The following is a 26290-nucleotide window of genomic DNA, read 5'->3' as shown; positions in this document are numbered from 1 at the left end:
CCTTCCCGGGGTTAGGGCAGCCCCGCCGCCCTGCGCTGCGGGAGGGACCCGGAGTCCTGGTGTCAGGGCCCGTCGTCCCAACTACTCGGCCCTGACGCCCCGGGGAGCCCGCGGCCGGCGGGGGCTCTGGGCAACGCCGGGAGATCCGGGGAAGCCGGGCTGGAAGGCACCTCCACAGCTCACCTAGTCCAGGCCGTGCCGAGGCAGGGCCAGCCTGCCACACCAGCCCCAATGTAACCTCCACACAACACAGACCTCACCCCGAGCCTGCCCCAGGCCAAGCAGGGGAGCCAGGGCAGCCGATGTCCTGCTTCTATGAGATACTGTCAGTATGTGCTCAGGATCCCAGGTCCAGCGCCACAATCCCTGCTTCAGAGGAAGGCAAAACCCCCACAGTCCGTACCAATCTGACCATGGGGGAGAACTCCTTCCTGACCCCGAATCTGGCAATCGGTCTGACCCTGAGAGGAGGTGCAAGACCCCTTAGCCAGGAACCTCCAGCTTTGGCCCCAGCAGGAGCACAGGCACGCACCAGTAACATGCCCCATGCCTCTGATGGGGGGCTTAAAAACCTCCTGACACAGGTAGCAGGAAAGTGGGGGGAGGGGGGCAATCAGCAAGGCCCTGAAGCATGGGAAATACCCATGGTAGAAAACACGCACAGCTCTCCCTAGAGCATCCCCCACCAGTGGCTGTCCAACCTCTTCTTGAACACCTCCCTGACGGAGAGCCCACAACTTCCCCAGGCAGTCCGTTCCACTGCCTTAGTATTTTAACTGTGAAGGTGTTTTTCACAATGTCCAGTCTCAACTTTCTTTGCTGCAACTTCAAGCCTTTGGTCCTCCTCTCTGCAGCAACAGACAAAAGGTGTTTTCCCTCTTCTTTACCGCAAGCATTCAAGTATCTGCAGACTGCTATCATAGATAGCCGCGCCCCACACTATAGAGGAAGGCCAAAATAACCAGTGGGTAAATACAGCTTTCCATATTTTAAACGCTTCATGGTTCAAATTACACTTTGACTCTTGGGGGGTCTGCAGCTGTGGCAGCCAGAAGGAGCTGGGGGGGGTCTTATCTCTTATGGGGGGACTCTTGTGTCTTGGGCGGGCTCACCCTCCCCCCCAACATCCCCCATCATACAAACCCTGGTGTGACCTCCTGTGGCTTCACTGGAGGATCCCTGGGAAGTCTCCAGGGTGTTTAGCATGTGGACTTAACACCTGGGCTGAAGGTTTGAAAGCCTGGATCTTTAACAAAGACTTCCTCTATGCAAAAGTCATCAGTGACTGAAGTTGAAATACTGTAGGTGCTCCCAAAAAACAACAATTCTAGTTTTAGAGAGACTTAGCAAAGATCTGAGCCATGTGCAATAGCTCAACTTTCCATTTTTCCTCTCATATCCACTAGCTCTTGGTGCACCCCAATCTTCTGTTTGAGACTTGAGTTTCTAATATAAAAAGCCTAGTAGGATTTTTTTTTCTGTTATTGGGGGAAAACAGTAGTTAGATCTCTTTCATAGCAATTCACTGGAGCTCCCAGCCCTTAGCACTGGGCATCGATTCTGACAGTTTTCAGAGACCACATTGAATCATTAGGACAGGAATTTTTGGAGGAGCTCTACTAACCTCAGCATATAGAGGTAGAAGCAATCAGGGCTCATAGTAGAAATTATATCTTTTATTAGACCAACAAGATTTTTGCAAAAAAAAATGCTCTTAATTGCAAGCTTTCAGACACAAACACCCTTCATCAGGTACTGGAGGAGAGAGCACTTCTGAAAATCTAGCCCTTCTTCTTCACTGTCATTCAATCTGCTGTAGCTTCAGGCCTTGGTGCCTGGCTGCTCTTGTCCTGTTCTTCTGGTTACACTCTCACTCCTTCACAGTTCCACGTAGAACCAAGTTTCTATTTTTCTCTTCTGTACCTTCAAGTCTGTGGGACGCCTCATGAATCCCTGCCTACCGATGGATGATAATTTCCAGAGTCTGGGACAGTGACTGTTGAAAGATTGAGGACATTTGTGGCTTCCAGCTGTTCTCAGGTAGGCTGTTTCCGGCTGTAAGGGGGCATGCTGATCTTGTACATCTGTTGCCTCTCTTAGGAACGTACAAACTGATGGACTGGGTCAGACTTCAAGTCCTAAATGACTCATGCCTGAAGGCTGCTGTACACAGATGCTTGCTTCAGGCTAACTGTGGACATAGAGTAACCTATCCCCTCTGTCCCCTGTGACAAGCCTATGCATTTATCTTTACAAATGTGATCCTACAGAGGAAGGCAACCTCCCCTTCCACCCCCCAACAATTCATGCTGCTCTGACCTTAGGGTAAGATTCCTTTCCTTCCTGATCTCAAATGTGGCAATTGGTTTGACACTGAGCAGAAGAACAAGGCCTTTAATACCCATACCTGCAAAGTGATCTGTTTTGCTGCCTCCCAAGCCCAGGAACACTCTGGAGTTGGGCTACACCTAATCCTCCTCCTTTTCCTCCCATGCTGAAACATCAGCTACCTGTGCACGTGCTGGGCCTGCCCTGCAGAGATACAGGATCACCTACGTTCAAAAGGTGGGCTGATGGAGAATGGATCATCCCATCCCGGCTGATCTGTTCTGGTGCTCTGCGTTCAACATTTGTGTTTGATTTCCAGTTAGAATTATGCAGATTTCTGCTTCCAGCTGTTGGGGCTTCTGTCTGCTTGGTTCATGAACTCTCATCCATCATTCACTGCCTACAAAATATATAAAGCGGGTGGCCTCTTACTGAGTCTCATGCTGTGCTGTATTTCTTAGGGATGGCTAATGCTACTTTCAGTCAGGGCACCATGAGCTGAATCCTTAGCTGCTGTAAGTCACTGAATCTCCCTTGGCTTCAGTAGAGGCAATTTACACAAGCTGAGGAGTTGACTTTCCATTACTATTCATTGTGTGCATCCCTGTATAAGCACAAAAAGGAGCCCATTCAGACTTCTGGGGTATCACAGTCCAAGTCAGACACAGAATAGCAGAGGGGCTCTCCAAACACACCGCAATTATTTCTTCAGTTTCTGCTTGCCTGCACTCACACACGCTCATGTACAGTCAGACAATAGCTACATAAACAACTTTCTCTAGTACTGAAACTTCCCCCAGCAGCTGAACCCATCGGCTTTCTCACTGAGACCCAGAGACTGAACCTGATTCATCCAGCTTCCTTCCGAAAGGGAAAAGAATAAAACAGCACCCCTGCTTCACCAGGAGGCAGGGCTTCAGCACAGAGAGGAGACATTTTAAACTGATGTAACATTTAAGCTGGAGTGAATTCTAGAGGGGGCCTTGATTGAAGGTTGTGGCACAGGACTAGTTCTCCTCTTGCCTCTACCACTGACTCACAGTGGGGCCCTGGAGAAGCTAATTAATTGATTTGTGCCTCAGTTTTCCTTCCTGTTGAATGGGCAGTAATGACTCTGGGAAGTGTTTCAAGGATTATTCCTTTCTATAGTGGTCTGATACCTCATGCTTCAGTTCTCCACTATGGGCCAAACTCACCACACCACAGGGAGTCACAAGGCTGCAGGTGCATGATGGGAGATGTAATCTAGCCAGGACAAATGCACTGTGGGGGAGGAAGTGGGGGGATGAATTCACTAGGTGTTGTCACTACTGAGTTGTACATTAATGAGCCACTCTGACACCACTGACTTGCTTGAGTTGATCCTCAAAAAAGTAGTGTTTAAACATGTATAGACAGAATTGTTCTTGATTGTTAGCTGGTCCCTGCCATCAGCAATGATGTGGACTGTCTTCTGGGATGAACCAGGGGAAAGGCAAATCCTTGCTAGCCAACTTTTTGCAGCCAAGGCTCAGGCTGAACCAAAAGCTGATCTTTACCTGCTAGTACATATTAAATTACTGATTGCCCCATATATGGTACCGTGGGGCTTTAAACACCTGCTGGTTTTAATGTGTTTAAAGAACACAGTTCATCTGACAGTAGACACAGCCTTTACGAGTGGACTGCTATTCCACTTGGGCTGTGTTTCCCCTCACAAAGAACCAGCCTCCGTGCCTTTCCTACAAACTGAGCAAACCTGAAGTCTTGGCCACAGAAAGAGCACAAAGTGCCTCCCTCTGTAACACTGCATCTGAACTGTTGCAAAATGGCAGCAGTAGGGAGGTAGCTCTGTCTGGGTCAGAGCAGGTTGAATCCTGTCCTAACTGCTAGGTCACCACTCTGCACGCAACTCCAGTTCCTCCAATATTCTGGATCGTGTTGTCAGAGCAGTTGCACACGAGACTGGTTCATTCCTCTTGTGCCTGGAGGGGTAAATAAAGAACAAGCTGATGCTGTCGCTGTTGGAAAGATAATTTTTCCCATGGAAAAGAGGTCTAAATATAGTGGCAAGTAAATGTTGGGCTTTGTTCTCTGCTAGTTCTTTGGCAATGCTCCCCTTTAAAGTAAATCTCTTTTTCCAGGACTACATATGAGGAACAGGGAGTAATTGCCTACCTGTCTGAATCCAGGTCCCACAGGCACTCCCTGCTGCTCCTCCCCAGGTTTTGGAAGTGCCCAAGGGAGAAAGTTGGAAAGGGGCATATGTTGGTTTTTTACTTTGCAGAAGGTCTCCTTTATTAGTTGCTCAAAAGCCCTCCCTTCCTCCAGAGTATTCAGAGACCACCCCTCGCACACCCTCCTCCCCACACAATCCACCTCCCCACAGACAGCCACTCTAATGACAGCACAATGAGCACCAGGGAGGAAAAATCCTGCTGTTTATTCAACAGCACGGCACAAAAGTGCCCTGGGGCTGGCTGCCCTCTGAGGGGATGCACATGAAACTCCCATTTAGCTCTTGGGCCCTGGGGGTGGGGGATGGGGCAGGAAGCTCAACAACAGTTGCTTCAGCTCCCAGAACAATTTAATGCATGACATGGGAGCAAAGCAAGAGCCCAGAGCTGCTTTGACATTGGTTGGGAAGAGGGAGGGGCCCTGCTTCAACAGATCCATCATTGTTCAAGGAATCCCAATTAAATGAATACCTGATGATGGCATAACAGGGCTGAGGACACAGCTGCTGGGCAGAGCTTTGCTGATATTTTGTAATGGCATCAATTCCCTTTGAAATGAAGATTGGATTCAGGCGCAGAGTTGTTTAGAGAGTGCACAGAGTCCTTTGCAATGAATACCATGATACTCTGTGCTCATGGACTGGCCCATATGCTTAGCATGAGGCCTACCTTCCTCACTGCATGGTGGAAGTCCTGCCTGCCTCCAGTTGGACCTCTTACTTTTCAGCTTCATTTCTTTCCCTGTTCAGTGTCACTGCAGGGAATCTGCTCGTCTTTAAGCTCAGCACTTTGTTTCTTTCCCTTCCCATCCTCCATTCTCTGCCTCTTCTCTGGGACTCTCCTCCTTTCTTCCCTGCATTCCTCCCAATTCCCATTCCCTGCCCTATTCCACCACTGCAATGAAACAATTAGTGCTGGCACCCAAGGTGTCATTAGGCTTTAAAATTAACCCACAGTGAGGTGAAGAGAGGATATAAGTGTTCATCTCTCAGCAGATGCCAGTGCACTGCCAACACTCCATTCAGAGTTGGAAGGTTTTCTTTGCAGTCACAAAGACTGTGAGCCGAGATGCTGAATGTGGCATGTGGGGCACCTATGCTCATCATTTGGGGGCTAGATCTGCCCCATAGCCCATCAGACCTCTGCTATACTTGGTTTCTTCTCAAGAGTCCCTGAAACATTCTGTGAAGCACAGGATTCACTTCACCCACCTGTAAAAGGTAGTCACTTTTAAGGGGTCACACTGTTCAGTACCATGTGAAGTACCAGAGGTAGCAAAGTAAAATAATAGAGAAGGTTCCTGGAGGGTTTGGGCTGTGATTGCCGGAGCTGGTGGTATTGCTGTTACCCATACTAGCTACATCATATCATGCTCCTGTAGGTCTGCAGCTAGACCATGCTGCACTCATGCCTGCCTTTGGCTGTGGAGATATACCCTCCATGTGCCAGGGCTGAGGTCAGCGCACATCCAAAGTTGGCTAGGTGGTAGTGTAGAGCAGTGGTCGTCAACCAGGGGAACGCATACTCTTAGGGGTACTTAAAAGAGTCGTATGGCTACGCAGAACTGATGTGGCTGATAATTGCCACCTATGTGCGTGCAGCCACAGCACAGCATGTGGGCAGCCAAGAGCACAGCCTGACCACATGGAGAACAGCCGGGTCCAGCTGGTAAAGCTGTTGTGGGGGGAGGGGGGTGGGAGAGGGAGTGAGGCTGGGGCAGAGGAAAGGGCTGTCCAGCCAGGGCAGGGCATGGGGCTGAGCTGCACAGGGAGGAGTAGGGGGGCAGCTCCCACTACTGTGCGCACCCTGGGAGAGCATGGGAGGGGTGCTCCTGGATCTGCGTGTGGGGTGGGGCGGGCTGGGGCCAGAGGCTCCGCTGGGCTCTTCCTTGCAGGGGTGCTGGGCCAGGGAAAGCCGCAGCAGTGATGGGAGGGGGAGTTGGTCTGGCTGCTGCACACACCCTGGGAGGGCAGGGGGGGCATGTGCCCCTACATCTGTGCACAGGGCTGGGTAGGGCAGAGCAGGCTGGGGCCAAGGCGGTGCTGGACTAGTCCCAGTGGGGACTGGGCTGGGCCAGGCTGCTCTCAAGGCAGGCGGCAGCCCTAGTGGGGCTGTGGGAGGGGCTGCAGCCACCCCAGAATTCACCATACCCCCGGTAACAGGGGGCTTCCAGGAGCCAGTTAGAAGTTGGCCCGCCCACCTGTTTCTGGGCTAACCACCCATCTCTCTCACCTGCCATGCCTTGATGATACATAATTATGGTGTTAATTAGGCAGGAGGCTGCCCATTTTTGCACCCTGATGTCAGGGGCTTTATCTGCAGCTCTGAACCTCCCCTACACCGCAGACCATGCCTTGCAGATGGCATCTAAGTTCTTGATGTCTCCGGCCCCACACTGGGTCCCATAACCCTCCAATCTGAAACCCCAACTGGATCCCTCCTATCAAGCAGCCTACTCCACCCTCATTCGGGCTGTCTAGCTCCCTGCACTAGGTGTGGCCCCCCCAAACGTCTGGCCATGCTGGCCCTGGCTTCACCTCCTAGGGCAGTCGGAGCCCCAGGCCCTTAGGTCTAGGCGTCCCACGCGGTGGGCCCCTGGCCCTTTTGACCCTTCTGGTCCTGGCCCCAGCATGGACCAGTCGAGGGTGTGTCAAGTCAGGCTTCTGAGCATCTAGCCCACTTCCTAACACAGGTCCGCCTTCTGAGGCCCTACTATGGGGTAACCCACCCAGTTGTGGGACCTGGGGTTATTAAGGCACCCTGACCCGCCCTTCACCATGGCGGTAACTGGTCTGTAGTGGCAGGAGCTGCGCCCCCATCCCCTCGCGCAGCTCAGTTCTGTGCCTCACCCTGCCCCGCCCCACCCCGGCTGAGCAATGCCTGCCCCTGCCCCAGCCCCAGCCCCACTCCCTTCCCCACTGCTGGGGCGTCAATCTGCCGCCCCCTCCCCCCCCACTAAAACAGCAGTCCGCCCTTGCCCCACGTGCAGATCTGGGGGCACAAGCCCTCCTGGGGCGTGCACAGGGGCAAAAGCCACCTCCCCTCTCCCCATGCCCCCCAGATGAGCTGCTCATGGCTCCGTCCCACATCCAGCCCTGGCTGTGCAGTGCCTACACCAGCCCCACTCCCTCCCTCACTGCAGGGCCCTTGATCTGCCCCCTGCCCCTTAAAAACAAGAAAAAATATATAAAGGGGTACATGAGCAGAAACTTTGAGACAGAAGGGGTACACTTGTTAAAAAAGTTTGAAACCCCCTGGTGTAGAGCAACTGCCAGGGTTCAATGCAAACATCAGGCTTTAAGAAGGGCAGAAGGCAGGGTAGGGTGTATGGTTGTTTCATTCGTGAGCCCAGGGTTGCAGTGCCTAGGCTTTGCTCTAGGCTTTATCTAAAAATGTGCATGGTTTCAGCTGGAGTGAATGGGGGAGGCTTTTATAAGTGATTTGCAGGTAGGCAAGAGGATGAGCAGAGAAGAGAACCAGATGCATCAGACTTCACAGATCTTCACAGGGCTGTGACACTTTATGCTTTTGGGGGGAAAGGTCACATATTTGGCGGATGTGAACATCCAGGTGTGTGTGAGACAGACAAATGAGAATCCCCTCCCAGCATTCCCCACAGCGCCAATGAGGAGGCCAGGAGGTGGTGAGTTCTAATCCCACTGTGCCATTTGCAAAGCTGAGCTGAGCTGAGGAGGTAAAAGGGATGCATTGATTCATCAGCCGCACAACCCTGTGCTCAGACAGGATCCATTATCCTGGGACTCAGGATGGTTTCAGGCTGCAGGATTTGTGAAATGGAGGTTTCTAGGATTATTAAGCTAGAAGGTAGAGAACAGCAACATTCAAGATGCAGGCTGGAACTGTAGGTGAAACAGAAAAAACTCCCAGGAGTCTGATTGCTGGGACAGCTTGGACTATGCTTTGTCCTGATTTGAATTCAGAGAACCAAGCTATAGTGATAGCAGTTAGAACTTAGAGATGCTCCCTAACAGGAGAATGAGGAAGTTAGGATTTTGGAGATGGCCCCTCAGTGATGGAACAACTAGTTAATTAGTTGGTTAGAGAGAGAGACCAAGGATCTATAGAGTTTGCTACTGCTCCACAAGAAAGTTCATTGTTTGGCTCTTCTCATTCATGTAAGCCTGTGTTTATTGAACTCAGTGATCACCAGAAAAGCACTGGGGGCTGGAAGTGCTGGCATTGCACCCATGGGACTTGATGACACCATGTGCCCTGCTGCATTGCAAGGAGAAAGCACCAGCGCTGGCACTTTAACGGAGATTTGGGACTTCCACCCCTTTTCCCCTGTGACTGATGTTCTGCCTTCAAGTGTTGCATTCTTTGTAGTCCTTCCCTTCTGTTAACAAAAGGTCCATGTAAGTAGCCAAAACTCCCTCACTAAGAAGGGAACACTTTAGTTGCATTATTTCTTGTCACTCCTGGTAGTGCTCAGGGGAACAGGGACTCCCCCAATGCCTGCTGGTCCCCCCTGACTAGTTTGTAAACGGCCACTAGATCCCCCCTCAGCCTTCTCTTGTGGAGGCTGAACAGGTTCAGGTCCCGTAGCCTCTCCTCGTAGGGCCTGCCCTGCTGCCCCCTGATCATGCAGGTGGCCCTCCTCTGGACCCTCTCTATGTTGTCCACATCCCTCCTGAAGTGCAGCGCCCAGAACTGGATGCAGTACTCCGACTGCGGCCTGACCAGTGCCGCATAGAGGGGGAGGATCACCTCCTTGGACCTGCTCGAGATGCATCTGTGGATGCATGACAAGGTGTGGTTGGCCTTCCTGGCCACGTCCCCACACTGTCGGCCCATGTTCATTTTGGCATCAATAATGACTCCAAGATCCTTTTCTGCCTCTGCACGGACGAGAAGGGAGTTCCCCAGCCTGTAGGTAAGCTGCTGGTTCCTGTCAGTGTTGAAACCCATCCTGTTCTCATCAACCCACCCCTGTAACCTGTCCAGGTCTGAGTGCAGCCTATTCCTCCTAGCGTGGCTAGCGTTCCCACTTTTCCCCACATCTTAGTGTCATCTGTGAATTTGAACAGGGTGTTTTTTACCCCCTTGTCCAAGTCGCTGATGAAGATGTTGAACAGCCCTGCAGAACCCCACTGCCCACATCCCCTGAGGTCGAATAAGACCCGTCCACCACCACACGCTGGGTGCTAAGATACTGAGACTCTTCTGTTCTTGAGGAAGTATTGTCAAGTTGTTTTTAGCCACTAGATCCCCCCTCAGCCTTCTCTTGTGGAGGCTGAACAGGTTCAGGTCCCGTAGCCTCTCCTCGTAGGGCCTGCCCTGCTGCCCCCTGATCATGCAGGTGGCCCTCCTCTGGACCCTCTCTATGTTGTCCACATCCCTCCTGAAGTGCAGCGCCCAGAACTGGATGCAGTACTCCGACTGCGGCCTGACCAGTGCCGCATAGAGGGGGAGGATCACCTCCTTGGACCTGCTCGAGATGCATCTGTGGATGCATGACAAGGTGTGGTTGGCCTTCCTGGCCACGTCCCCACACTGTCGGCCCATGTTCATTTTGGCATCAATAATGACTCCAAGATCCTTTTCTGCCTCTGCACGGACGAGAAGGGAGTTCCCCAGCCTGTAGGTCTGCTGCTGGTTCTTCCTCCCCACGTGCATTACCTTGCACTTGTCCATGTTGAAACCCATCCTGTTCTCATCCGCCCACCCCTGTATCCTGTCCAGGTCCAATTGCAGCCAATTCCTCCCTTCTAGCGTGCCCACTTCTCCCCACATCTTAGTGTCATCTGCGGATTTGAAGAGGGTGCTTTTTACCCCCTCGTCCAAGTTGCTGATGAAGATGTTGAACAGTGCAGGCCTGAGGACCGAGTCCTGCGGAGCCTCACTGCCCACATCCCTCCAGGTCGAATAAGACCTGTCCACCACCACTCTCTGGGTGTGGCCCTCCAGCCAATTAGTGACCCATCTGACTGCGTAGGGCTTCACCAATGCAGAGACATTGGGTGCCTGCCTTGACTGGCCTTCCTGTCCCTGACTGGTGCCTAAATAAGCAGCTGCTATGTCCCCTCCTCAACCATGGGACAGACGGTCACCAGCCAGCCAGGCCAATGGCTTCAAATGTAGGTTCTGACCATAGGTGCCATGGTGCTGGAGGCCCACCTGAGGCATTTTGGGGTTGTCTTTATGCTTCTTCTGTAGCAGCCCAGAAGCACAGCAGAGACACATGCTTCGCCCAAGTGATAGCCCTGGGAATGGAAGCAGAGGAACTAGTGTACAGCCCTGCTCATGTGCGAAGCAGCATCCCTGGGACAGAGCGCCTGAACTGGGCTCTGGGCATGTGCTCAAGACCAGACTGGCTACACTGCCTAAGTTCAGGGCTCTGGCACATTCTGAAGGGATGTGGATGAGCTCTACCTGTCAATAAGTTTATGGGCCTACAAGAGGCAAGACACTGCTAGACCTGGTACTGGCCAAAGAGGATGATCTAATAAGTGACCTAGGAATCAAAGGGAAGCTGGGTGACAGTGATCACGAGTTGATCACCTTCACCATTCATCACAAAGCTGGTAAGTCAGCCAGCAATGCAGTAGTCCTTGACTTTAGGAAAGCTGACTTTTGTAAGCTCAGGAACCTTGTTTTTGAGGCCCTGAAAGGCCATGATTTCACAGGGAGGGGAGTTCAGGATGAGTGGTTGCTCCTTAAGAAGCACAAGGGGAGTACATCCCAACCCATAGGGAAGGTGGTAAAAGGGCTCAACAACCCCCTTGGCTCCACAGGGAACTCATGGATTTCCTACGTCTAAAAAGAGAAGCGTATAAAGGATGGAAGATAGGTAACACCGCTAAGGAGGAGTATACTGTACTGGTCCACACCTGCAGGGAGCAAACTAGAAAAGCCAAGGCTGCAACTGAACTTCATCTGGCTACACGAAACAAGGACAATAAAAAGTCCTTCTTCAGACATGTGGGGAGTCGAAAGAAAAACAAGAGCAACATTGGACCCCTGCTAAATCATCTGGGGCAGCTGACTACCAGCACCCAGGAAAAAGCCAATCTGCTTAATGATTACTTTTCATCGGTTTTTCACCAGCCCAAAGGGACCACCCTGCCTAACATGATGCAGGATGACCAAGGTGAGGATGAATATATGCCCACCATTGACCTGGATCTTGTGAGGGAATACCTTGAGAGGCTGGACCCCCATAAATCAGCTGGTCCAGATAGGTTGCACCCAAGAGTGCTAAAGGAACTGGCAGACATCATAGTGCAGCCCCTGGTGAGGATATTTGAGATCTCATGGTGCTCAGGCGAAATACCTAAAGATTGGAAGAGGGCCAATGTGGTGCCCATCTTCAAGAAAGGGAGGAAAGAAGACCCAGGAAACTGCAGGCCAATCAGTTTGACCTCAATCCCTGGGAAGATTTTGGAAAAAATTATCAAAGAAACCATTCTTGGCAGGCTAACAGAAGGTAACATTCTGAGGGACAGCCAGCACGGGTTTGTTGCAGGTAGGTCTTGCCTGACCAATCCCATTTCCTTCTATGACCAGGTGATGTATCACCCAGACAAAAGGGAAGAGGTTGATGTCATATATTTGGACTTAAAAATTGAGCAACTGCAGCCTCGACTACTCCACAGTCCAATGGCTGGGGAACTGGCTCCAAGGTCAGACCCAGAGAGTGGTAGCTGATGAAACTGAATCAACGAGGCACTCAGTGACCAGTGGTGTCCCCCAAGACTGTTCTCAGGCCTGCACTCTTTAATGTCTTCATAAATTATATGGACACTGGCGTCAGAAGCGGACTGGCCAAATTCGCTGACGACACCAAACTTTGGGGAAGAGTGTCCACACTTGAGGATAGGCTAGTGATCCAGGCCAACCTCGATAGGCTTGCATAAAAACCTGATGGCATTCAATATGGAGAAATGCAAGGTGCTTCACCTCAGGAATAAAGATCCACATTGCACTTATCGGCTTGGCAGTGCTACACTCACTAGCACCATGGCCGAAAGAAACTTGGGGGTCATCGCCTTTCACATGGACACTTTGGGCAAAAGGCGAAGTGGGATTGCTTATTCATAGATGGGCCAGATTTGAGGACCCTCCCTGTCCTTCTGTTCTTCATCACTTTCCTCAAAGTGCCATCCCTTCACCCACATCCATTGTGGGGTCCAGCTTCTTCTCTTAGCCAACAGGCCCTATGGTCCTGCCAGCCATGGCTTCCTAAGGAGCAACTCCTGGGAACGTTTTGCAAGCAAAAGCTCCGCCAGCAATACACATGCTCCTAGGCTGCAAACCCCAAACAATGCTGCTACCCTCCCCATGACCCTAAAGCATGGAACATGCAGGGCCAAGGCTTCTTCTCTAGGGACTCCAAATACACAGGGTTGAAACCAGGGGCATATGGGCCGAGTGGCCATTTCTACCCATTTCATGGTGCATTTTGCTAGCAATTTTTTTGCTGTGCCTGAGTCACTGTCTGGACACTGACAGTGCCATCATCCCCGTGCATTACCTATGGTAAATTAGGGTCATCTTGATGTACTGGCCCTGCCCAGGCCCGATCCAGCTGCATGGAGTTTGGAAACTCGGTGGTGGGAAAGCAATGGCAGTGTTAATTGCCTCCACTTTTCTACCACCACATTTCTGGACCTGTGGGTGCCCTGTGAGCTGGATGACAGGGCTCCAGGGGCTAGAGCGAGCTCATGGGGCCAGGGATTGAGCACCCCTGGTTTTGACAATCACTTGTCTGGAATGGTTAGACAGACAATCCAGCCTTGAGCAGGCAGCTGGACTAAGTGACCTCCTGAGGTCCCTTCCAGCACTGCTTTCTATGATGATATGACTTCCGGGGGAGTCCAGGGCTGGGACGCTGGTTTGATTTTTGCATTCGGCACGGTATGATGATCCTGTGTAGGAACATCTGAGCCATGAAGAGGTTGGCAGAGTTGTGTGGAGAAACAAAGCCCCGTTTGTAGAGAGGCTGCCTGCAGGAATGTTTAGCAGCTGGCTCAACTGCTCTGGCTGCTTGTGCCGATACAGTAACTGCGCATCATATCAGAGGCTGTTTCTCAGCTATCAGCAACAAAAGAAAACCACCTCCTGGGGCTTGCTTGTGGCTCAGCATTTATGATTCCTTGGACATAGTATGAGTGCAAGTGGGCAATGAAGTCACTGGTGACACTATGGTGGGTAAAAGTCAAGCTGTGAGTAGAGACCAAGGAGGACCTTGCTGGCACCCTGTCAGAAGCCAGAGACATGCACTGAGACCATCACACATTAATTGCAGGGATCTGGGCTTGTATCTGCCGCAGGCAGGGCCTGAGCTGTGCAGAGGCTGAGGACGCTCTACAGCGGTGACTCTCAACCAGGGTATTGCAGCACTCTGGGGTGCCTTGAAATTCTTTCAAGGGTGTTGTAGGGTGCCATGCAATGTTAGCACCATTAGGGATGAAAACACAATTCAGAAGACAAACCCAGAGATTTCAAACAGGAATCCACAACGATATATCATCCTGCCCTGCGGTAGTTTTTTTTAGTTCTTTGCAACAGAAGAACTGCTCTATTATTTTTCTGTAGTCAAAAAATGAACAAAAGCTAAAAACTGGCATTTTCTGAGGTGGTGCTACGAGTCTATTGAGGGGAGTCTTGAATCTAAAAAGGTTGAGAACTGCTGCGCTATAGTGAAGAACCCACATTGCAATCACAAGGAAGGGGGCCTGTGCCTCAGGCTGTGAGGAGGCTGCTCAGTCTGTGCTTGTCTGTTCTCCTATCTTAATGTACATGCTATGGCTGTAATCCCCTAACCTGTCCATAGCACTGAACTGAGACCAAACTCCAGGAGTCAGGGGATTAACTGGTTTTCAGCCCCTTCTTCTACCCCACCTCCCCTCACAGGTATGAATAAAAACTATGGACTCCAGAAAGCTAATCTGTCCATGAGAGAATGGAGCTATCCACCTTCTCTGGAGAGAAGAGCAGGCAGATACCTGGCCCATGCAGAGCAGGACTACTAGAGCTAAGGGCTTGGAGCCCCTCAGCTCTCCTAGCTAAGGCCTGTTATTTATATCTGTTACCAGAGCACGGAGGCCATGTGCTGGGACCTTTGCTGTGACAGGCACTTTACAAAGAACAGTGGACCAGATGGCTAGAGAGATTTGGGGAGTAGCAGAAAACAATTAGATGACAACTACTGGTGGCCCAGGGGGCTGAGAAGACATAGGCTGAAGCAGAAATATTTCAAATATTTTATTTTTAGAAAAACACACAGACATTTAAAAACACAGGGTCTGCAGCTCCCTGTCCAGACAGCTCCAGCCACTCCCCTGGGCCCGGTGCCCCTGCTGCTCATTCCCTCTGAAAGCTTCATGGTACGTGAGCAGCATCTGTGTCTGTGGTCTCATTGCGGGGCAGGGCTGGGGGCGGGTGGTGGCAAAAGAGAGCTGGGCTGGGAAGACCTGTAGCTAAGGGTGGCACCAGGCCCAACTCCCTTAAGAGAAACCATTACAAATGTTTGAAAGGGTAGAAGTAGTTTAGTAAAAAGATCAGCAGAAACCCATTGGAACAAGAGGGTTAGAAGGCGGGAGGTCTCTGCCCAGTGCTGGAGCTGATGAGTGGTCACTGCCACAGGACAGTCACTGCCCCTCAGGAACTCCAGTACCCCCCCCCCACCCCCAAAAAGTAATTTCTTCCAAATTTCCCCTGAAGCCACAAATTCCACAAACTGCTCACGTAAACAGGCTGTCTTGGGCACAGGAAACGCTCTGCTGTTGTGGAAACATTAGCTCGCCTTTGCAGCTACACCACGTGCTTCAGATTCCCTGTAAACAAAGGGAGACAGAAAACAAGTCTTGTATGCAGAGGGGCTTTCACCTCACTGGGAGGCCAACAGAGGATTTTTCTTATCCTGAATGGAGAGGCTTTTGCTTCATTTTCAACTCTCCTGTATGAGACAAAGTGGGAGCTGTGCCTCCCTGTCACTGCCTCCCCCCACTCAGGAAGGAAGGATTTTTCAAGAGCATGTTGGAAAAGCCATTATGTGAAATCCAGCAGTGCTGAAGAGCTGGTACAGGCGAGCTCTGGTTAGGAGATCTCCCCTCCCCCGCCCAGTGGTGAAGTTGAGAAATCGGTAAATGATATAGAAACACCAGCCCTAAAATTGGCTCATATTCCTGGCAAGCCAGCCAGACAACATCTTGTTCTTATTGAGGGGTTTTTTTGCAGTGCTCCATGTCCCTCATTCAAGCACAGGTTTGAGGGGTTGCTAAGGGAAAATATCACTTCCCTGAAGAGTTTATACTGGAGACTAATCACTAGTTTGGATGTGATCAGTCTAGGTTGAAAGGGAACCCTTTCTTCACTTTTGGAGGAAACCTGTTGGGGTGAGAGGTGCTGCAGAGAGCTGAGGAGACTCATCCTGTCCTTACTGAGAATTTCTCACGGAGGTTGATATATATTGTGCTTGAGTATGGAATTTAAGATCCAGCCACATAACAACCAGTATTAGGCTGGATCCCCAGGAGCTCCACACTGTGTCCCCTGATCAATCTTCACCAAGAATTTTATTAACTTTAAATTAAGGTAAAAAAAAAAAGACTCGGAGACCAGGGAGTGTAAGTAGACATATCAATTACATGCTGGAAGTTTAAGCCACCTAACTCCTGGCAGGCTCAGGTGCTTGAATATCAGACCTTGAAAAGAAACTCAGGAGCTGCAGGGTAGGGTGCTGGCTATCACTGGCCACTCTAATCAAAGCACCTCCTGTCTCTCCCCCTGGAGAATGTGTAAAGACACCGCATGGTAGTGAGTGCCATGTAAGAACATTGAAGGAAGGAGATACTTGCTCGTATCTTCTCTCCTCTGCACTCTGACCATTGTCGGTCAAGGTATTTCTACTGAGGATTAGGGGCCAGCTCCCATTCTCACTAAGATACAGGGAGGTTTTACCACTTAACAGACTTCACTGAGCGAAGATCAGGCTCTAGGCTGGGAGATAAGGTACAAACATTAAGTTGCGATAGCCAAGAAGACACTTCCACATAGGAACTGATAAACAACTGGCTCAGCACTATTTATTGGTAGAAGAACACATACAGTGCAAGCTTTCCCCCCTCCCAACCACCATGCCTGGGCCATGAATCCAGAAAACTTCCTGGTGAGTGGGAAGGTGTTCAGATTCCATTATTTATTCAGCATGTAATCCACTGGGACTGGCTGCAAGGAGCCCAAATTGAACAATGGCTTTTGTGGTAGATGCACCATCCATAGTTACCCTCTCAACATCCTCAGGAGGCTGAACAGTACTGTCTCGACTAGACAGATAAGAGAACTGAGGCACAGGCACTGAAAAAAGGATCTTTTCAAAACATATGCAGGCACTGCATCAATAGCAGCCCCCTTTTGAGTCCCAGGTGCGTGGTCTGACCACCGAGCTGTCTTCCACTCTGAAGTCACAGGACACCGGAAACTAGACAAAAATAATTATTCTGGACCTTTTGTAAATACAACCTCCTGCCGGGGACTGGTGGAGCTGTGAGTTTGATGCCAGGGAGAATCCAGTGCTACATCAATTCACACCACCTGAGGAGTGGGGCTTCTCTTTTAGACTTCAGGTCTGAAACAGGAAAAAGCGGGTAGGGCTCCCAGGACCCTGGGCAAGGCCATCTAGCAGGTCTGACTCAGTTACCTTCAAACACATAGCAATGTAAACGTGACCAAGATAGCTCGCAGGGCTGGGCTTGCACTCCCCTTCCTGTGTGTCTCTCCCCTGCCCCCGCTTTCTTATCCCCCTAGCCCCATCTCAACACTACCAGTTTCCCTTTAGACTTACTGCTTTACATCCCAGGCAGGTCATAAAGGCTTTTACTGCGCACCCTAGGAATGGATGCACCACTGTTTGTATTTATTACTTTGCAGAGTAGTTAGGGGCCATTACTTCTAGTGCAGGTTTGGTTTGGAAAGGCCAGCAGCTGCCAGAACCAAGCAGTTAGGGAAGCAAAACCTAAAATTAAGACCAGACTTGCCTGTGCTGCAGAACTGTAATAGAGAGAAGGGCACTGCTGAACTGCATCAGCCCCAAACCAAGCTAGTGAAGTTTTTGGCTGAGAGAATCAGAGTCTGCTCTTCCTGCTGGAATGTTGCATCTGCTTGCAAAGTTGTCAGGTGTTACTGGTGCATCACAGTGCAACTGTGTCATTTTATCTGATCAGATTCCCTAGGTCCTTGAAGAGAGGGACAGGCCTCCTTGCTTTGCCTCTTCCCACATCTAAGTGCTGACTGCTTTCAGCTGCTGGGATGGAGTTGGGGAGAGTACTTCTAAAATGGACCCCAAAAATTTCCAGCAGGACCTGGTACTATCTGCAAATTTCTGAACCAGGAACCTTTGTCACCTGAGCCAAGAGATTCAGCTCTGGTACTCATGGCTGACACTGGCTCAGCCACCACTAGATGGTGACAGAACCTGAAATGGAATGGGTGCAAGTTACAGCAGCTTGATGGGCACCCTCCACAGGTGCTCTTGTTTCCTGGGCAAGTCTGGCTGGGTGCTAATCAGATCTGTGCATGCCCACTGGAGGCCCCAAAGAACTGCAAGTGCCTCATAACCCTTGAGTGAGTACTTGGGTCCCTGGCCCTTTTGCAGGGAGATAGGCATCTTGGCTCTGCAGAGCTCCCTTTATCTTGCTGCCTTGTTTGCCAATTGATTTATATTCATTAAGTAATTAAATCAAAGCTGGAAGAAAAAGAGTGAAAAGAAAACAAACAGGGCTGCAGAACAGGAAGCTTTGATCTGTGCGTGGCCTCACATTCCCCAGTGTTTGAGGGCTTCCCAGTCCAGGCCTTTGTTCTGCATGCTGATGTGTTTTTGGCATCGTGGAGAATCTATTTTGTTTTCTATTTTCCAAGGACTCAATTAAGTTCTTTGGGCACATATAAGCACTGGTGCATTCATTTGATTTGTTTCCACCAGACAGCCTCTAAACACTTTGGTTTGGCTGATGGAACTGGAAAGCACGTGCCTCCATTACAGAGTGGCCTGCTGAGCCACTGGTTTCAATTGCCTTGACATTTTAACTTAATTAAAAGAAAGGAGGCCTAAGATGCATGACTCGAGTAGACCTGCGGTAAGGAGAGTGTGTAAATGTTATCAATCCATGGCGTGCTGGAAACAATTTGCTCCTTAAGCTTTATTATGCCACTCTTCTAATCAAAGGTACTTAAGCCAGGGGTGGCTGAAGTCTGGCTCACGGGTCACAGGCCATAGAGTTCTAGCATGTGGTCTTCTCCTCATCTTTAATTTTAATCTTGGACCCATGGAGACTACAGCCTCTTAGCAGAAAATGCTCCATCTTGAGTCTGGGTTGTGGTGGAGTGCTGCGTGATGGGACCTGTAGTCTTTCCAGGTTGCATTTCAATAAGTAAGGTGAATAAAGGGGCAAAGTGCTCTGTTTCAAGCCACTCAAAAGGCTCTTGGGTTCCTGGCAAGTTACCAACCCAGCTTGCAGCCATTCTGAACCAGCTTTTAGTATCACAGTTCTAAAGACAAGAGTGCACTGGACAAAAACCCAGGTTGTATTAATTTTAAAAGAGCTGCAAAGAAGAAGGAAAATTTGTGAGAGCACTGTTTTTGGCTAGCTTTGGGTTAGCACCTGTGGGGGAGCATGTAAATTTTGGTCTACAGAACTCAAGGGAACAGGCTGGGTCCACAGTTTAGCCAGGCTATTAATCAGACTCCCACTGCTAAACCAGGAGAAGCCCTGAATGGATCTGTTCCAAATGCTGAGGCACCGCAGGAATTTATATGCATTGCTGCACTTTGTCATTCACCTCAATCTCTTCACTGCGGCTCTGACACAAAGTGCAACCTCATCAAGGCAATGAGTTTGCCCCTTCTGTGAGCAAGCACCAGAGGACAGCTGTCTGGGGATTGAAATGTACTTGTTCCAGCTGACAGTCAGGGCAAGGGCTGGCCTTAACAAATCTAGTGCTGGCTCCTTGGAGATGATGCAAACTAGGACACAAATGTCAAGGATTCATCTCTGAGCCTTCTGCTCCCACTGCTTTGCAGCTGGAAATTCCATTTCCTTTTCTGCTGGCTATGAGGCTTCCAGTGCTGAAGTCTCTCTTCTAGTCATAAAACACACCTGATATTAGATCCCGTACATGCAGCTTTTCAAGGCGCTCTGGCACCTGGAAGAAAGTAACTGATTCTCCAGCAATATGAACTTCCAATGCGAGAAGGTTATCTAGCCACGCTAGTCCTGGCGATGGACTCTGCACATTCACAGGCCCAGGGAATACCTGCAGCAGCACACTTTAGTCTGGTGCAACCTTCTGGTAGCAGCATTCCTTGGAGCCCCCCGTCCCTCTCTGTTCCCGAATGTTCTGAAGGCAGGGCTACAAAAGCAGGTGCTTTACTTGGGCTGTTTTTCTAAGCCCAACATGGAACACAGATCTCCAAGGAAGAAGGAGAAGGTGGGTATGGAGCATGGAGCTGTTGAGTCTATCACAAAGGACTCTGGTGGCACACAACTTATCTGCATTTCTTCTTCAAGTAGCCTCTGCATGTTTCTGCTCCTGAGACAGTTCCTTTCCTTCCTTTTTCTTGTCCTTGTGACTGATTCATTAGAATCTGACAGGCTGTGCCACAAGAGTTTCTGTATGGCCTCAAACTTGTGACGTCTAGACTGTCAACCATGTACTCGGCACCCATGCCACCTCAGCCCCCCTGAGATAGCTGAATTCTAGTTAAATGGCACCTGTCATACTGCCTCACCAAACTGAGCAAACTATCTGGATCCCAGAACTGGGGAACAGACTTTCATAGATGTGTGAACTGAAGTCCAACTGGCAGCCCTGCAGATTGTTAACAATATAGCCACACCATGCTAACAGCATTTACCCGCATGGATGACCCCAAGCACTCTCTGCCCACCCACTCCCACTCCCACTCGTGTATGCTACACTGGAAATAGGTTCGTGAGGCTGCTCCGAGATCATCCCCAGAGGCTGCTTGTAACTGTTGGGGACCAAGGTCTTGAAAGCAACTGTAGAAGGACATCTGGAGCAGCCTGGGCTTAGAGTGTGTATGAGTGGCTAGGTAAGGATACTCAGAGGCATCTGTGCCAGGACATGCTGCTGCTATGGTGCAAGTATACCAAGAAGTTGGTTCGTGTCTCCTCACTATTTAAACACTTTTGCCAGTGGTCTGGGAGACGATAAAGCTGTCACTAATAGTTTAAAGATGACCTAAACTTTGGGCGGAGTGGTAAAGAATGGACAGAACAAGTTGCAAAGTCACAGGTATAGAATAACCTGGATACCTTGGTATGACGGACACAAGCAGCTAATAAGTATTTTAATATGTTAAAGTCACATTGAGAAACAAAGCAAGCAGGCCAAACTTACATGGCCTGGGGATAGTATCCTGGGAAGCAGTGTCCCTAAACAGAGCCTAGGGACCTTGGGGATAAAAGTTCCCAGTGCAATGCTGGAACCAAAAAGGCTAATGTGATCCATGGCTGCATAAACAGGGAATCCTAAGAATAATTTGACACTGGTGCAACTGCTACTGCAATACGGACTTCAGTTCTGGAGTCTACAATTTAAGAAGGATGTAAATACATAGGAAAGGATTCAGTGAAGAGCCATGAGAATGAGAGGACAGGAAAACAGGCCTTATAATGACAGACTCCGGGAGCTCAATCCGTTTAGTTTATCAAAAAGAAAGTTAAGGCATGACTTGATCATAGTTGACAAATATCTACACAGGAAACAGAAAATGGATCATAAAAAGGCTTTTCAATCTGGCAAACAAAGATGTAACAAGATCCAATGGTTAGAAGTTGAAGACAGATCAATTCAGATTAGAAATAAGGCACAGCTCTTTAACACTGAAAAGTAATCATTGAAGTTGCTTAACAAGGGCTGCAGGGTAGAGTCTAAGTCACTGCAAACTTTAAATCAAGACTCGTTATTTCTCTAGGATGTCTGCTCTAGTTTAAACAGGACAGTCTCATGCCCGGTGTTATGCAGGATGTCAAACCAAATGATCACTATGGTCTCTTCCAGTGTTATAATCTAGGAATTTAACATGGATCTAAAGCAGGCCCCTTGAATCTGGCTTTGCACTCCTGAAGCATGATCTAAGCCCTCTGGGGAGGGGAAAAGAGGCTTGTTTGTAACATTTCTCCATACAAAACCTAACCCACTTACAGAAGCATGTGATGTAATCACCCGCTTTTTATTCTTTCCCTCATAAGAGACTAACAGCTTTATGTATTTCCTGAATTGCTTAGATCTATTCAAATAGAAAGCTAATGCTCTCTTGGCATTTAAGAACCATAATTTCAACTCCCTTGGCTGGGTCTGAGGTCTAGGAAGAAAATACTGGCATGCTAACAGACTAGTTAACACGGAATTCTATCATCACCATGGGTGGGATTTTTGGTATGGGAAAAGAACCACTTTATCTTTGTGGGAAGCTGTTAAGATAGCTCACCTGTAAGAGCCAGTAGCTTTCTCTTCCAGTAGATGCCATGGGCCCAATGAAGACTATCTAATAGAAAAGTGACATAAGGTAACATTCTCCTTAAAGTGTCCTTTAATTACCAAAGTACAGTATTAGGTTGAAATTCTGTACAAATTTCTCTAGTTTTCCAGTGAGGCCTCGAAAACAGACCAACCCTAGGCACTCTGCACCTAGATATCACTGCTTTGTAGCTGGACACTATTGCCTGACATGGAAGAAGAGAAAACTTTTCTATCCACATGGCATTTAACATTTTGCTTCTCTATTCAAAGGGGTTGTGTGGATTTGACCTTCCTATCACAACAGCCAATGAATTAGGAGCAAGGTGAGTAGGTAAACAGGAAGATCCCCTCAAGAAGAAGCTGATACAGTTTGTCAGCTTGCCCAGGGGCTGGGGTCAATGTGATTTTTTTCCTGATGGTTGCAACAAATGCTTTAGAAGCAGAAGAGCAATTGCCTTGATCGGGAGGGAGCCCAGCACACTGAATTCTACACGTGATGTACATCAGCAGTTACCATCTGACTGTTAAGAGCAGAAACCGTTCTTTCAGCTAATTCAAGGAACTGCAGTTTCTTCAACAAAAAGGCCGCAGCCAAAGAAACACTCACATTATTGTCTGGAAAGGTCTAAACAAACACCCAAATTCATGGGTGTCACTTGAAGCAAAACAGGCCCATAAAGATATTCCTCAGACAGTATACATAGAACCAGTGATTCAGACAGCTGTCCCAGTGCCAGCAAGAGAGGCTCCTATGGAGTGTGACTTTCCTCTTTAAGGAAAATGTTCCCTACATGGCTGCCTAACTCTAGCCTTACTGAAGTCACAGTAGGCGGGTCTACACATTCATTAATGTGCTGTAGTAACTGCGCATTAAGTTTAGTACTTGTATAACCAAGTACTAAATCAATGTGAAGTAATGCACGGCTTTTTAGTGATGCTAACTGCACAGTAGCCTAATACTGCTCTGCAGTAGGGTATTAGCACAGCTTTTACTCTGCATGCTACTGTGCAGTAGAATTAGGTTACTGCCCAGTTAGCGATGCCTAGGTGAAGGCCAATGTGGCCATCTGACCCAGGGTGGTATTTTCCAGTCTTGCTGGGATACTGTCTCAAATTCTCTATCATAACACTCCATACATCATTCCAAATTTACATGTGTGGAGCTAAAAGTCTTCTTAGCATTTCCAATCCCTCAACAGGAGTAGGTAATCTTAGGTCAAACCTGTTGTCTGAAGGGCTTTTCAATCTGACCATAGATCCAATTGTGAATAGAGCTACCAGAATAGTGGAAGCAAAAAGCTCATTAACTGAAGTCATGGTCCTCAGTGAGGACCCATTCCCTTGGAAAATCCTTCAATATTAACATAGAACCCTTTGGAGAAGTGGAGAGACAGCCTGGACATACATACACTGTCAGCTGGACATTTAGTTTTTTAGCGCTGCAACACTTGCCCTTACAGGGCTGTTACGCAACACCTTGAACAGGTTAGCAGTACCACCACGAGAACAACTGACAAACCAAACCTAGGCAACAGCTATGATGGTGGTAGCAAGGGAGAAAATTCTGAAAAAAAAACAGTCAAAATTCCAGGCAACCATCTGCTTTCCATGCCGGGCAGCAGTACAAATCCTCAAGGTCCTGCTAGATCTGTCACTAACTCTGGATTAACACATAGCGACCTAAAAGGCTCCTCCCTCCTTTTCTCAGGAATAGGAACTAAAGAAAACCCTGTGATTAGGTAGAAAGACAAAGGGTGTGTGCATACACATGTAGCCAGTCTTGCCCAGTAGTACAATTAGTTTACCCTTCATCTTCTTGGCTCTGAGATTCCCTTCTGCTAGCAGACAGATCTTTGTCCATCTGGAAGAGGATTACGCCTAGCTGACCAGCTCTCAAACACACTTAACAATATGCCTGTGTCATAACCCAATGATTTTGAGTGCCTCGGCAGGATGGAATTTTCCCTGCCATATGAGAGTCTCTGTGCACAGCAAAAGTTTTGTTGCAACAGAAAACTCCGGTGCAAGAGAGTTCCCGCCATTCGTATGCAAATTTGTGTCCCATCATTGGCCGATTCTAAATTATTCCTACGTGGCGGCTAGCGATTGGCTTGTTAGCCGTATAAAATTCTGTGCAACTTCCGCCCAAGTCGGAGAACTTTGAGCACGCTGCAGAGTGACTTAAAAGAATTCCTGACTCATGGCACAGCAAATTGATAGCCTGATCAACTATCGATTTTTCTCCCCGTCGCCGAACGCTATCCCTCGACGTAACCCCTTTTCCTGCTGGCCTGGTTCTTGTACGGATTCGCTGGCCCGGGTTTTTGCCAACTGGAGCAACTCGTGTAATTATTTAAGCGATCGGACCACCTGCGTCGCGGCTACTAGCGGCGTAAGTAAAGCCTTTTTGCAACCAATATGTTTTGTCTGCCTCTCCATTCACCAGCCCGCCCAAAGACCGAGCAATTTGTAGATCACCTCAAGTCGGCTCCAGCCGTCTGAGACAGCCTGTACCACACGGCCAATTGTGTCTTTTTTATGAACTCCAGGGAACTAGAAACCTTCTTTTAACTGAAGAATTATTCCTAACTAATAGATGTGTAACACAAGCAATTTACAGCTTTCTCTAGTGTAATACCAATTAAAAAGCAGCTTTACTTTAGACTGTGCATGAGACGAGGCTTTGAATTCAGTTGGGAAAATACTCCTCTAGACAGGTAGCTCATATTAAAAATGTCTGTCTGGATCTTCCACAAAGGCCCAAAATGCTTTTGCAAACATTCTGAATGACTATCATATTTACTAAAAGCACTAGTTTCTCCTGTCTCCCCCATAACTGTATACAAGTGGCTGCAATACCAGTGGAAAGAGGAGCTATCACCAAGGAGGAGTACTCCTTCTCGGCCCGTGAGTGTAGGAGGTCTATTAGGAAGGCCAAGGTAGAGCTGGAACTCAGGCTAGCGTCCAGGATTAAGGACAACAAAAAGTCCTTTTTCAAGTACACTGGGAGCAAGAAGAGGGCACCAGGCAATGTAGGGCCCCAGCAAGATGCAAACGGTAATCTTGTGGCTACGCCAGACAAGAAAGCTGATATTTTTAACAGTTTCTTTGCCTCTGTTTTCTTGAACAGGGACCAGGACATCCCACCTACCAGAGGTAGGGACAATCTCGGAGATAGCTCTGTCAGGCCTTCAGTCAGTGCAGATGTAGTTAGGGATTTTCTGGAAAGGCTAGACATTTTTAAATCTGCAGTTCCAGATGCCCTCCAGCCAAGGGTGTTGAGGGAGCTGGCAGGGGTCATCACGGAGCCCTTGGCCCGGCTGTATGAGCATTCGTGATCATCTGGCCAGGTGCCGGGGGACTGGAAACTGGCTAATTTGATTCCAATTTTCAAGAAAGGGAGGAAGGAGGGCCCAAGTAACTATAAGCCTGTAAGCCTCACCTCGGTGCTTGGGAAGCTCTTGGAGAGGATCATCAAGGAGCATATCTGTGGGGGGCCTGCAGGGGAGATCATGCTCAGGGGCAATCAGCATGGGTTCATCAGAGGCAGGTCCTGCCTGACCAACCTGATTGCCTTTTATGGCCAAGTAACTAAATCCTTGGATGATGGTGTCGCCATGGATGTAGTCTTTCTAGACTTTAAGAAGGCCTTTGACACTGTTTCTCACCCCATCCTCATCAACAAATTAAGCGACTGTGGCACTGATGCCTGCACAGTTGGATGGGTAAAAAATTGGCTGATGGGGCACACCCAGAGAGTAATGGTGGACGGGTTGTACTCAACCTGGCGAGACGTGAGCACTGGGGTACGCCAGGGCTCGATCCTTGGGCACGCAATGTTTAACATCTTCATCAGCGACTTGGACGAGGGGGTGGAAAGAACACTGTCCAAGTGTCCTGATGACACTAAGATGTGGGGCGAGGTGGACACACTTGAAGGGAGAGAGAGGCTGCAACTAGATTTAGACAGACTACAAAAGTGGGCAGATGAGAATAGGATGGGGTTCAACGTAGACAAATGCAGGGTGCTGCACCTTAGGAGAAGGAATCCACGGCATACATACAGGCTGGGGAGTTCCCTTCTTGAAGGCACAGAGGCAGAAAGGGATCTTGGAGTCATTAATGACTCCAAGATGAACTTGAGCTGCCAATGCCAGACCGCAGCCAGCAAGGCCAGCCATACGTTGTCATGCATCCAAAGATGCATCTCAAGCCGGTCCAGAGAGGTGATCCTCACC

General features: G+C 49.2%; 2 protein-coding genes across 7 annotated transcripts in view; both read right to left on the bottom strand.

The window, feature by feature from the left end:
• Positions 1 to 541, bottom strand: part of CITED1 (Cbp/p300 interacting transactivator with Glu/Asp rich carboxy-terminal domain 1) — a 6822-nt gene extending 6281 nt beyond the window's left edge. Inside the window, exons 1-2 of the mRNA XM_025205953.1 lie at positions 533 to 541; positions 184 to 323 (exon numbers count right to left, since the gene is read on the bottom strand). Of these exons, the coding sequence (XP_025061738.1) occupies positions 184 to 323; positions 533 to 541 (149 nt within the window). The remainder of the gene's footprint in view (positions 1 to 183; positions 324 to 532) is intronic.
• Positions 542 to 14758: 14217 nt separating this feature from the next.
• HDAC8 (histone deacetylase 8) overlaps positions 14759 to 26290 on the bottom strand; it is an 85294-nt gene continuing 73762 nt past the window's right edge. The window contains exons 10-11 of one of the 6 annotated variants that reach the window (XM_025205938.1): positions 22021 to 22077; positions 14759 to 15343 (exon numbers count right to left, since the gene is read on the bottom strand). In XM_025205938.1, coding sequence (XP_025061723.1) covers positions 15321 to 15343; positions 22021 to 22077 — 80 coding nt within the window. In that variant the 3' untranslated portion in view covers positions 14759 to 15320. The other 5 variants (XM_025205939.1, XM_025205941.1, XR_003094410.1 and 2 more) reach the window with 5 other exon arrangements.

The sequence above is a fragment of the Alligator sinensis genome, unplaced genomic scaffold (genome assembly GCF_000455745.1).
Source record: "Alligator sinensis unplaced genomic scaffold, ASM45574v1 scaffold619_1, whole genome shotgun sequence".
In the NCBI taxonomy this organism is placed as follows: domain Eukaryota; kingdom Metazoa; phylum Chordata; order Crocodylia; family Alligatoridae; genus Alligator; species Alligator sinensis.
This window is presented reverse-complemented; position numbering and strand designations above follow the sequence as displayed.